The sequence below is a fragment of the Scyliorhinus torazame genome, chromosome 5, assembly GCF_047496885.1.
Source record: "Scyliorhinus torazame isolate Kashiwa2021f chromosome 5, sScyTor2.1, whole genome shotgun sequence".
In the NCBI taxonomy this organism is placed as follows: domain Eukaryota; kingdom Metazoa; phylum Chordata; class Chondrichthyes; order Carcharhiniformes; family Scyliorhinidae; genus Scyliorhinus; species Scyliorhinus torazame.
Genome location: NC_092711.1, coordinates 69,156,655 through 69,168,040, shown reverse-complemented (window position 1 = coordinate 69,168,040; position 11,386 = coordinate 69,156,655). Strand labels below are relative to the sequence as shown.

General features: G+C 46.8%; 1 protein-coding gene and 1 pseudogene across 2 annotated transcripts; both read right to left on the bottom strand.

The window, feature by feature from the left end:
- Positions 1–1,627: 1,627 nt before the first annotated feature.
- Positions 1,628–2,602, bottom strand: LOC140418300 (uncharacterized; annotated as a pseudogene).
- A 464-nt stretch (positions 2,603–3,066) lies between these two features.
- Positions 3,067–10,419, bottom strand: LOC140418298 (uncharacterized). Of its 2 annotated transcripts, none has more exons than XM_072501766.1 (2): positions 10,365–10,419; positions 3,067–7,172 (listed from the first exon to the last, which is right to left on the bottom strand). In XM_072501766.1, the coding sequence occupies exon 2, from the start codon at positions 6,785–6,787 to the stop codon at positions 5,774–5,776; it is 1,014 nt and encodes a 337-aa protein (XP_072357867.1). In that variant the 5' UTR covers positions 6,788–7,172; positions 10,365–10,419; the 3' UTR covers positions 3,067–5,773. The 2 variants fall into 2 exon arrangements, with proteins under 2 accessions (XP_072357867.1, XP_072357866.1); XM_072501765.1 differs by having other exon boundaries at positions 10,006–10,417.
- Between the last annotated feature and the right edge of the window lie 967 nt (positions 10,420–11,386).

The following is an 11,386-nucleotide window of genomic DNA, read 5'->3' as shown; positions in this document are numbered from 1 at the left end:
TATTAGTTGTTTGGTAAGTGCTAAGCTACAGAATATTGGGAGGACTAAAGAGGAGTGATGACTGTCTAAAAATGTACATAACTTGTGCCCTCACTTCTGTAGGCTGAGCTGAGTTCTGTTTGACTTACATGGAGGTTAAGGCAGATCTGGTCTGCTGGCTGTGTTTGCAATCTTTAATAAATCATACAAACTGAATTCAAGGCTTGATCCTTTCTACTAGAACAAGAACAAAGAAAATTACAGCACAAAACAGGCCCTTCGGCCCTCCCAGCCTGCGCCGATCCAGATCCTCTATCTAAACCTGTCGCCTATTTTCCAAGGATCTACTTCCCTCTGTTCCCCGCCCGTTCATATATCTGTCTAGATGCATCTTAAATGATGCTATCGTGCCCGCCTCTACCACCTCCGCTGGCAAAGCATTCCAGGCACCCACCACCCTCTGCGTAAAAAACTTTCCACGCACATCTCCCTTAAACCTTCCCCCTCTCACCTTGAAATCGTGACCCCTTGTAATTGACACCCCCACTCTTGGAAAAAGCTTGTTGCTATCCACCCTGTCCATATCTCCCATAATGTACTCATTAAGAATCTCACCCATTTCCTCTGACTCCACGCATAAATTCCCTCTTTTGTCTTTGAGTGGGCCAATCCTTTCTCTAGTTACCCTCTTTCTCCTTATATACGAATAAAAGGCTTTGGGATTTTCCTTAACCCTGTTAGCCAAATATATTTCATGACCCCTTTTAGCCCTCTTTATTGCGCGTTTGAGATTTGTCCTACTTTCACAATATTCCTCCAAAGCTTCATCAGTTTTAAGTCACCTAGATCTTATGTATGCTTCCTTTTTCATCATACCTGGTCTCACAATTCCACCCGTCATCCATGGTTCCCTAATCTTGCCATTTCTATCCCTCATTTTCACAGGGACATGTCTGTCCTGCACTCTAATCAACCTTTCCTTAAAAGACTCCCACATTTCAAATGCGGATTTACCATTAAACAGCTGCGCCCAATCCACATTCCCTAACTCCTGGCGAATTTTGTTACACTTGGCCTTTCCCCAATTTAGCACTCTTCCTTTAGGACCACTCTCGGCTTTGCCCATGAGTATTCTAAAACTTACGGAATTGTGATCGCTATTCCCAAAGTAATCACGGACTGAAACTTCAACCACCTGGCCGGGATGATTCCACAATACCAGGTCCAATATGGCCCCTTCGAGTTGGACTATTTACATACTGCTCTAAAAAAACTCTCCTGGATGCTCCTTAGAAATACTGCTCCATCTACGCCTCCAACACTAGATGAGTCCCATTCAATGTTGGGGATGTTAAAATCTACCATCACGACCACTCTATTGCTCCTACATTTTTCTATAATCTGTCTACATATTTGTACCTCTACTTCACGCTCGCTTTTGGGAGGCCTGTAGTTAAGTCCCAACAATGTTACTGCACCCTTCCTATTTCTTAGCTCTACCCATATTGCCTCAGTACTCGAATCCTCCATAGTGACCTCCTTCAATCACAGCTGTAATATCATCTCTGACCAGTAATGCAACTCCACAACCCCTTTTACCTCCCTCTCTATCCCTCCTGAAGCATCTATACACTGGGATATTTAGTTGTCAATCTTGCCCTTCCCTCAACCAAGTCTCAGTAATACCAATAACAAAATATTCCCAGGTACAAATCCAAGCCCTAAGTTCATCTGCCTTACATGCTACACTTCTCGCATAAAAACAGATGCACCTCAGACCACCTGTCCCTTGGCGTTCATCATTTCTTTTGCAGGTTGAATGAATGACTGAATCCTTTCCCACACTGAGAGCAGGTGAACGTCCGCTCCCCAGTGTGAACTCGCTGATGTGTCTGCAGGTTGAAGAAATCAATGATTCCCTTCCCACACTGAGAGCAGGTGAATGTTTCTACCCAGTGTGAACTCGCTGGTGTGAATGCAGGCTGAATAACCGAGTGAATCCCTTCCCACACTGAGAGCAAGTGAATGGCCTCTCCCCAGTGTGAACTCGCTGGTGAGCCTGGAGGCTGGATAACTGAGTGAATCCCTTCCCACACTGAGAACAGGTGAATGGCCTCTCCCCAGTGTGAACTCGCTGGTGTATCCGCAGGGTGGATGAATCATTAAATCTCTTTCTGCATTGAGGGCAGGTGAACGCCCTCTCCCCAGTGTGAATTCGCTGATGTCTCTGTAGGGCGGATGAATCAATGAATCCCTTCTCACACTGAGAGCAGGTGAGTGGCCTCACCCCAGTATGAATTTGGTGATGTCTCTGCAGGTGAGATAACCAAGTGAATTCCTTCCCACACTGAGAGCAAGTGAACAACCTCTCCCCACTGTGAAGTTGCTGATGTTTCTGCAGGGTGGAAAGATCAATGAATCCTTTCCCACACTGAGTGCAGGTAAACGGCCTCTCAGTGTGAACTCGCTGGTGTGACTGCAGGGTGAATAACTGTGCGAATCCCTTCCCACATACAGAGCAGGTGAACGGCCTCTCCCCAGTGTGACTGCGTCGATGAATCTCCAGCTTAGATGGGAAGCTGTATCCCTTCCCACAGTCCTCACATTTCCACGGTTTCTCCATGTTTTGGGTCTCCTCGTGTCTCTCCAGATTGACAATCAGTGGAAATATTGTCTACACACAGAATATATGCTCTGTCACTCCTCACTATGATTGATGTGATGTTTTTCCAGGCTGTGTAACTGGTTTAAGCTCTTTCCACAGTCAGTTCACTGGAACACTCTCACTCGGGTGTGTGTTGTGTGGGTCTCGGTGCTTTTCCAGTCACACTGATGTTTCCACAGTCAGTTCACTGGAACACTCTCACTCGGGTGTGTGTTGTGTGGAACTCGGTGCTTTTCCAGTCACACTCACATGTAAAATGTTTTGAAGCCTACATACTGAGCCTACAGACTGGACAAACATTTCTCCTTCTCGCCGATGATTTTCAGAGTCCAATGATATTCAGGTCAGAGGTATCGAGTGACTTTGTCATATCGAGACATGACATTTGAGCTCTCTGTTTGTAATTCCTCCTCTTCCAATATCCTTGAAAAACAATTTACAAAAGTCATCATTGTTAATACAGGTAGCAATTCAGAACTGACAATTCTAGTTCCGCTGGAACATTATTTCGTCTCTCGTTCTCCAAAAGCTGTAAATCTCCATCCCACACAATCTGCCTCCATTCTCACTCTGCTGTATCTAATATTCCCAATTCTCCTGATTCATGTTGATTGACACTACTTTGAACCCCCCAACATCTGGCCTGGGCATGTGAAATCCTACCAACTGTTCTGGCTTCAGACAATTCACCTGAACATAGAACATAGAACATTACACCGTAGTACAGGCCCTTTGGCCCTCGATGTTGCGCCGACCTGTGAAACCACTCTAAAGCTCATCTACACTATTCCCTTCTCATCCATATGTTTATCCAATGACCATTTAAATGCCCTTAATGTTGGCGAGTCCACTACTGTTGCAGGCAGGGCGTTCCACGCCCTTACTATTCACTGAGTAAAGAACCTACCTCTGACATCTCTTCTATATCTATCTCGCCTCAATTTAAAGCTATGTCCCCTCGTGCTAGACATCACCATCCGAGGAAAAATGCTCTCACTGTTCACCCTACCTAATCCTCTGATCATCTTGTATGCCTCAATTAAGACTCCTCTTAACCTTCTTCTCTCTAACGAAAACAGCCTCAAGTCCCTCAGCCTTCCCTCGTAAGATCTTCCCTCCATACCAGGCAACATCCTGGTAAATCTCCTCTGCACCCTTTCCAATGCTTCCACATCCTTTCTATAATGCGGCGACCAGAACTGCACGCAATACTCCAAATGCGGCCGCACCAGAGTTTTGTATAGCTGCAACATGACCTCATGGCTCCTAAACTCAATCCCTCTACCAATAAAAGCGACCACACCGTACGCCTTCTTAACAACCCTCTCAACCTGGGTGGCAACTTTCAGGGATCTATGTACATAGACACCGAGATCTCTCTGCTCATCCACACTGCCAAGAATCTTACCATTAGCCCAGTACTCTGTCTTCCTGTTATTCCTTCCAAAATGAATCACCTCACACTTTTCTGCATTAAACTCCATTTGCCACCTCACAGCCCAGCGCTGCAGCTTATCTATGTCCCTCTGTAACTTGTAACATCCTTCCGCACAGTCCACAACTCCACCGACTTTAGTGTCATCTGCAAATTTACTCACCCATCCTTCTACACCCTCCTCCAGGTCATGTATAAAAATGACAAACAGCAGTGGCCCCAAAACAGATCCCTGGTGAATACCGATGCAATGTACTCATTAAGAATCTCACCCATTTCCTCTGACTCCACGCATTAATTCCCTCTTTTGCCTTTGAGTGGGCCAATCCTTTCTCCAGTTACACTCTTTCTCCTTATATACGAATAAAAGGCTTTGGGATTTTCCTTAAACCTGTTAGCCAAAGATATTTCATGACCCCTTTTAGCCCTCTTTATTGCGCGTTTGAGATTTGTCCTACTTTCCCGATATTCCTCCAAAGATTCATCAGTTTTAAGTCGCCTAGATCTTATGTATGCTTCCTTTTTCATCTTAGCTCATCTCACAATTCCACCCGTCATCCATGGTTCCCTAATCTTGCCATTTCTATCCCTCATTTTCACAGGAACATGTCTGTCCTGCACTCTAATCAACCTTTCCTTAAAAGACTCCCACATTTCAAATGTGGATTTACCCTTAAACAGCTGTGCCCAATCCACATTCCCCAACTCCTGGCGAATTTTGTTATACTTGGCATTTCCCCAATTTAGCACTCTTCCTTTAGGACCGCTCCCGGCTTTCACCATGAGTATTCTAAATCTTAAGGAATTGTGATTGCTATTCCCAAAGTAATCACTGACTGAACTTTAACCACCTGGCCCGGATCATTCCCCAATACCAGGTCCAGTATGGCCCCTTCCCGAGTTGGACTATTTACATACTGCTCTAAAAAACTCTCCTGGATGCTCCTTACAAATTCTGCTCCATCTACGCCTCCAACAATACAGGAGTCCCAGTCAATGTTGGGGAAGTTAAAATCTCCCATCACGACCACCCTATTGCTCCTAGACTTTTCTATCATCTGTCTACATATTTGTACCGCTACTTCACGATCACTTTTGGGAGGCCTGTAGTAAAGTCCCAACAATATTACTGCATCCTTCCTGTTTCTTAGCTCTACCCATATTGCCTCAAGTGCTCGAATCCTCCATAGTGCCCTCCTTAATCACAGCTGTGATATCATCTCTGACCAGTAATGCAACTCCTCCACCCTTTTTACCTCCCTCTCTATCCCTCCTGAAGCATCTATACACTGGGATATTTAGTTGCCAATCTTGCCCTTCCCTCAACCAAGTCTCAGTAATACCAATAACATCATATTCCCATCTACAAATCCAAGCCCTAAGTTCATCTCCCTTACGTGCTACACTTCTAGCACTAAAACAGATGCACCACAGACCTGTCCCTTTGAGTTCATCATCTCTTCCGTCTACTCTTCCCCTTAGACACAATGAGTTTATTATTTAGTATTCCGAGTCTAACAATGGCCTCTCCTCAGTGTGAACTCTCTAATGCTTTTGCAGGTTGAATGAATGACTGAATCTTTTCCCACACTGAGAGCAGGTGAACGTCCGCTCCCCAGTGTGAACTCGCTGGTGTGTCTGCAGGTTGAAGAAATCAATGATTCCCTTCCCACACCAAGAGCAGGTGAATGTTTCTACCCAGTGTGAACTCGCTGGTGTGAATGCAGGCTGAACAACCGTGCAAATCCCTTCCCACACTGAGAGCAGCTGAACGGCTTCTCCCCAGTGTGAACTCGCTGGTGTGAATGCAGGCTGAATAACCGAGTGAATCCCTTCCCACACTGAGAGCAGGTGAATGGCCTCTCCCCTGTGTGACCTCGCTGGTGAGCCTGGAGGCTGGATAACTGAGTGAATCCCTTCCCACACCGAGAGCAGGTGAATGGCCTCTCCCCAGTGTGAACTCGCTGGTGTCTCAACAGGGTGGATGAATCAATAAATCTCTTTCTGCATTGAGGGCAGGTGAATGGCCTCTCCCCAGTGTGAATTCGCTGATGTCTCTGCAGGGTGGATAAATCAATGAATCCCTTCTCACACTGAGAGCAGGTGAATGGCCTCTCCCCAGTGTGAATCCGCTGATGTGACTGCAGGGTGGATAACCGAGTGAATCCCTTCCCACACTGAGAGCAGGTGAATGGCTTTTCCCCAGTGTGAACTCGCTGGTGTAACTGCAGGTGACATAACTGAGCAAATCCCTGCCCACAATGAGAGCAGGTAAATGGCTTCTCCCCGGTGTGAACTTGCTTATGTCTCTGCAGGTGAGATAACTGAGTGAATTCCTTCCCACACTGAGAGCAGGTAAATGGCTTCTCCATGGTGTGAACTTGCTTATGTCTCTGCAGGTGAGATAACCAAGTGAATTCCTTCCCACAGTGAGAGCAGGTGAACAACCTCTCCCCACTGTGAAGTTGCTGATGTTTCTGCAGGGTGGAAAGATCAATGAATCCTTTCCCACACTGAGTGCAGGTAAACGGCCTCTCCTCAGTGTGAACTCGCTGGTGTGACTGCAGGCTGAATAACTGTGCGAATCCCTTCCCACACTGAGAGCAGGTGAACGGCCTCTCCCCAGTGTGACTGCGGCGATGAATCTCCAGCAGAGATGGGGCTCTGTATTCCTTCCCACAGTCCCCACATTTCCACGGTTTCTCCATGGTTTGGGTCTCCACGTGTCTCTCCAGATTGACAATCAGTGGAAACGTTACCTACACACAGAATATATGCTCTGTCTCTCCTCACTATGATTGATGTGATGTTTTGTCAGGCCGTGTAACTGGTTTAAGCTCTTTCCACAGTCAGTTCACTGGAACACGCTCACTCGGGTGTGTGTTGTGTGGAACTCGGTGCTTTTCCAGTCACACTCACATTTAAAATCTTTTGAAGCCTACACACTGAGCCTACATACTGGACAAACATTTCTGCTTCTCGCCGATGATTTCCAGAGCCCGATGATATTCAGGTCAGAGGTAACGAGTGACTTTGTCATATCGAGACATGGCATTTGAGCTCTCTATTTGCAATTCCTCCTCTTCCAATATCCTTTAAAAATAATTTACAAAAGTCATCATTGTTAATACAGATAGCAATTCAGAACTGACAATTCTAGTTCCTCTGGAACATTATTTCCTCTCTCGATCTCCAAAATCTGTAAATCTCCATCCCATACACTCTCCCTCCATTCTCACTCTGCTGTATCTAATATTCACCCTCCCAATTCTCCTGATTCATGTTAATTGACACTACGTTTAACCCAACATCTGGCCTGGGCTTGTGAAATCCTACCAACTGTTCTGGCTTCAGACAATTCACCTGAACATAGAACAGCGCAGTACAGGCCCTTCGGCCCTCGATGTTGCGCCAACCTGTGAAACCACTCTAAAGCCCATCTACACTATTCCCTTATCATCCATATGTTTATCCAATGACCATTTAAATGCCCTTAATGTTGGCGAGTCCACTACTGTTGCAGGCAGGGCATTCCACGCCCTTACTATTCTCCGAGTAAAGAACCTACCTCTGACATCTCTTCTATATCTATCCCCCCTCAATTTAAAGCTATGTCCCCTCGTGCTAGACATCACTATCCGAGGAAAAAGGCTCTCACTGTCCACCCTACCTAATCCTCTGATCATCTTGTATGCCTCAATTAAGTCTCCTCTTAACCTTCTTCTCTCTAACGAAAACAGCCTCAAGTCCCTCAGCCTTCCCTCGTAAGATCTTCCCTCCATACCAGGCAACATCCTGGTAAATCTCCTCTATACCCTTGCCAATGCTTCCACATCCTTCCTATAATGCGGCGACCAGAACTGCACGCAATACTCCAAATGCGGCCGCACCAGAGTTTTGTACAGCTGCAACATGGCCTCATGGCTCCGAAACTCAATCCCTCTACCAATAAAAGCTAACACACCGTTTGTCTTCTTAACAACCCTGTCAACCTGGGTGGCAACTTTCAGGGATCTATGTACATGGACACGGAGATCTCTCTGCTCATCCACACTACCAAGAATCTTACCATTAGCCCAGTACTCTGTCTTCCTGTTATTCCTTCCAAAATGAATCACCTTACACTTTTCTGCATTAAACTCCATATTTCACCTCTCAGCCCAGTTCTGCAGCTTATCTATGTCCCTCTGTAACTTGTAACATCCTTCCGCACTGTCCACAACTCCACCGACTTTAGTGTCATCTGCAAATTTACTCACCCATCCTTCTACACCCTCCTCCAGGTCATTTATAAAAATGACAAACAGCAGTGGCCCCAAAACAGATCCTTGTGGTACACCACTAGTGACTGAACTCCAGGCTGAACATTTCCCATCAACCACCACCCTTTGTCTTCTTCCAGCTAGCCAATTTCTGATCCAAACTGCTAAATCACCCCGAATCCCATGCCTCCGTATTTTCTGTAATAGCCTACCATGGGGAACCTCATCAAACGCTTTCCTGAAATCCATATACACCACATCAACTGCTTTACCCTCATCCACCTGTTTGGTCACCTTCTCAAAGAACTCAATAAGGTTTGTGAGGCACAACGTACGTGGGTTTCCTCCGGGTACTCCGGTTTCCTCCCACAGTCCAAAGATGTGCAGGTTAGGTGGATTGGCCATGATAAATTGCCCGGTGTCCAAAATTGCCCTTAGTGTTGGGTGGGGTTACTGGGTTATGGGGATAGGGGGGAGGTGTTGCCCTTGGGTAGGGTGCTCTTTCCAAGAGCCGGTGCAGACTCGATGGGCCGAATGGCCTCCTTCTGCACTGTAAATTCTATGAACCTACCCTTCACAAAACCACGTTGACTATCTAATCAAATTATTCCTTTCCAGATGATTATACATCCTATCTCATAAACCTTTCCAAGACTTTGCCCACAACAGAAGTAAGGCTCACTGGTCTATAGTTACCGGGGTTGTCTCTACTCCCCTTCTTGAACAAGGGGACAACATTTGCGATCCTCCAGTCTTCTGGCACTATTCCTGTGGACAATGATGACATGAAAGTCAAAGCCAAAGGCTCAGCAATCTCCTCCCTAGCTTCCCAGAGAATCCTAGGATAAATCCAATCCGGCCCAGGGGACTTACCCATTTTCATACTTCCCAGAATTGCTAACACCTCCTCCTTATGAACCTCAAGCCCTTCTAGTCTAGTAGCCTGTTTCCAAGTATTCTCCTCGACAACATTGTCTTGTTCCTGTGTGAATACTGACGAGAAATATTTATTTAGCACCTCTCCTATCTCCTCGGACTCCACGCACAACTTCCCACTACTGTCCTTGACTGGTCTTACTTTTACCCTCGTCACTCTTTTATTCCTGACATATCTGTAGAAAGCTTTAGGGTTATCCTTGATCCTACCTGCCAAAGATTTCTCATGTCCCCTCCTGGCTCTTCTTAGTTCTCTCTTTAGGTCCATCCTAGCTAACTTGTAACTCTCGAGCGCCCTAACTGAACCTTCACGTCTCATTTTTACAGAAGCCTCCTTCTTTAGACAAGTGATTCGACTACTTTAGTAAACCACGGTTCCTTCGCTCGACTGCTTCCTCCCTGCCTGACAGGTACATACTTATCAGGGACACGCAGTAGCTGTTCCTTGAACAAGCTCCATATTTCAATTGTGCCCATCCGCTGCAGTTTCACTCCCCATCCTATGCATCCTAAGTCTTGCCTCATCGCATCATAATTGCCTTTCCCCCAGCTATAACTCTTGCCCGGTGGTATATACCTATCCCTTTCCATCACTCATAACCTGTGATTATACCTCTCTCCAGTTGCACCATCTGGACCTGTAAAGACTTCATAACCTGCAAAGACTCGCATTCAAAGTATCATCTTGCATCATTGGCTGTGAATGTGTAAGCTAACTCTTCACCCACCTGATGAAGGAGCTACGCTCTAAAAGTTCGTGATACCAAATAAATCTGGTGTTGTGACTTCTCACTGAGCCCAGCCCCGTCCAACGCGGCATCTCCACATTCCGAACAATGGGGAACAAGCTCCTCCCACTCACTGAAACATCGCCCCGACAAAGACAGCAAACGCGCATGCGCCCAGATGCAGATCCAATAAAGATGGCAGCCGTTAACTCGAGCTGAATATGAGGATCTGCAGCCCCGCTCGGTACAAACTTGGTCCCGTAAACCTTCCGAGGTTTGCGACTTGCAAAAGCTTTACACAACGTTTCCGCCCACTCCCGCGATCTCTCGCTTCCTCCACATTGTGAAACGCCTATTACCAATTTCGGATCTGAAGACACAGTCCTTCTCAATCGCCATTACGCACACTGCGCATGCTTCAAACACAGCGAACCCACCCCTCATTCACTCCGATTGGTTGGAGGACCAGCGGCTGGGTGGGTCCTGCAGTCCCGCCCCCCTCTTCTTATTGGTCTGCAGCTGCCGTCAATCACCCGAGCATTGTGACGGTTGCAGACGGCGAGAGGCTCAGGCTGACTCGCTGATTGATCAATAATAACATTGTTTCACTTTCGGCTCTCGGACCGCACTCGGGATTTGTAAACCCCGCCCCCCGACCTGACACTTCAGGCAATGATTGACGGCAGCTCCAGACAATAGGAGGAGAAGGGGATTGATTGGAGGACCGAACGGGAGTGGCTGGTCCTCCAACCAGTCAATGAATGAAGGGCGGGGCTCTCGGGGTGCCGGATCTTCACAGAGGAAGCAACCGCGCAGGCGCACGTGCCAACACAAACGAAGAAATGTTCGTCTCCTCAATTTGTGACCTGGATGCATAGATTTTTGTGAACAGAGATTACAGCTACCCGACAAAAATTAAACAGATTGAGCCTTATTTTCTTGAGAAAACAAATCACTCAGTAGTGACCTGATACAAGTCTTTAAAATGATCTGTTTGTTGGACAGGGGAGAGGTGGGGCGGATGCTGCCAATTGTAAAGGAGTCGAAAACTGGGAGCCAGGAATAAACATGTCATAGAATGTACAGTGTGGAAGGAGTCTATTCAGCCCACGCACACAAGGGACGAATATGCAGACTCCGCACAGACAGTGACACAAGGTGGGAATCGAACCTGGGACCCTGGAGCTGTGAAGCAACTGTGCTAACCACCATGCAACCATGCTGCCCCTATGTTACTGTGTAGCACAGTGGTTAGCACTGAGAAATAGTGCAGGATTTGCCGGTTTTCTGCTTGACATTGAGGAGGCTGACAAGCACTGTTGCCTCACAGCACCAGTCGATTCCCAGCTTGGGTCACTGTCTGTGCGGAGTCTGCCTGTTC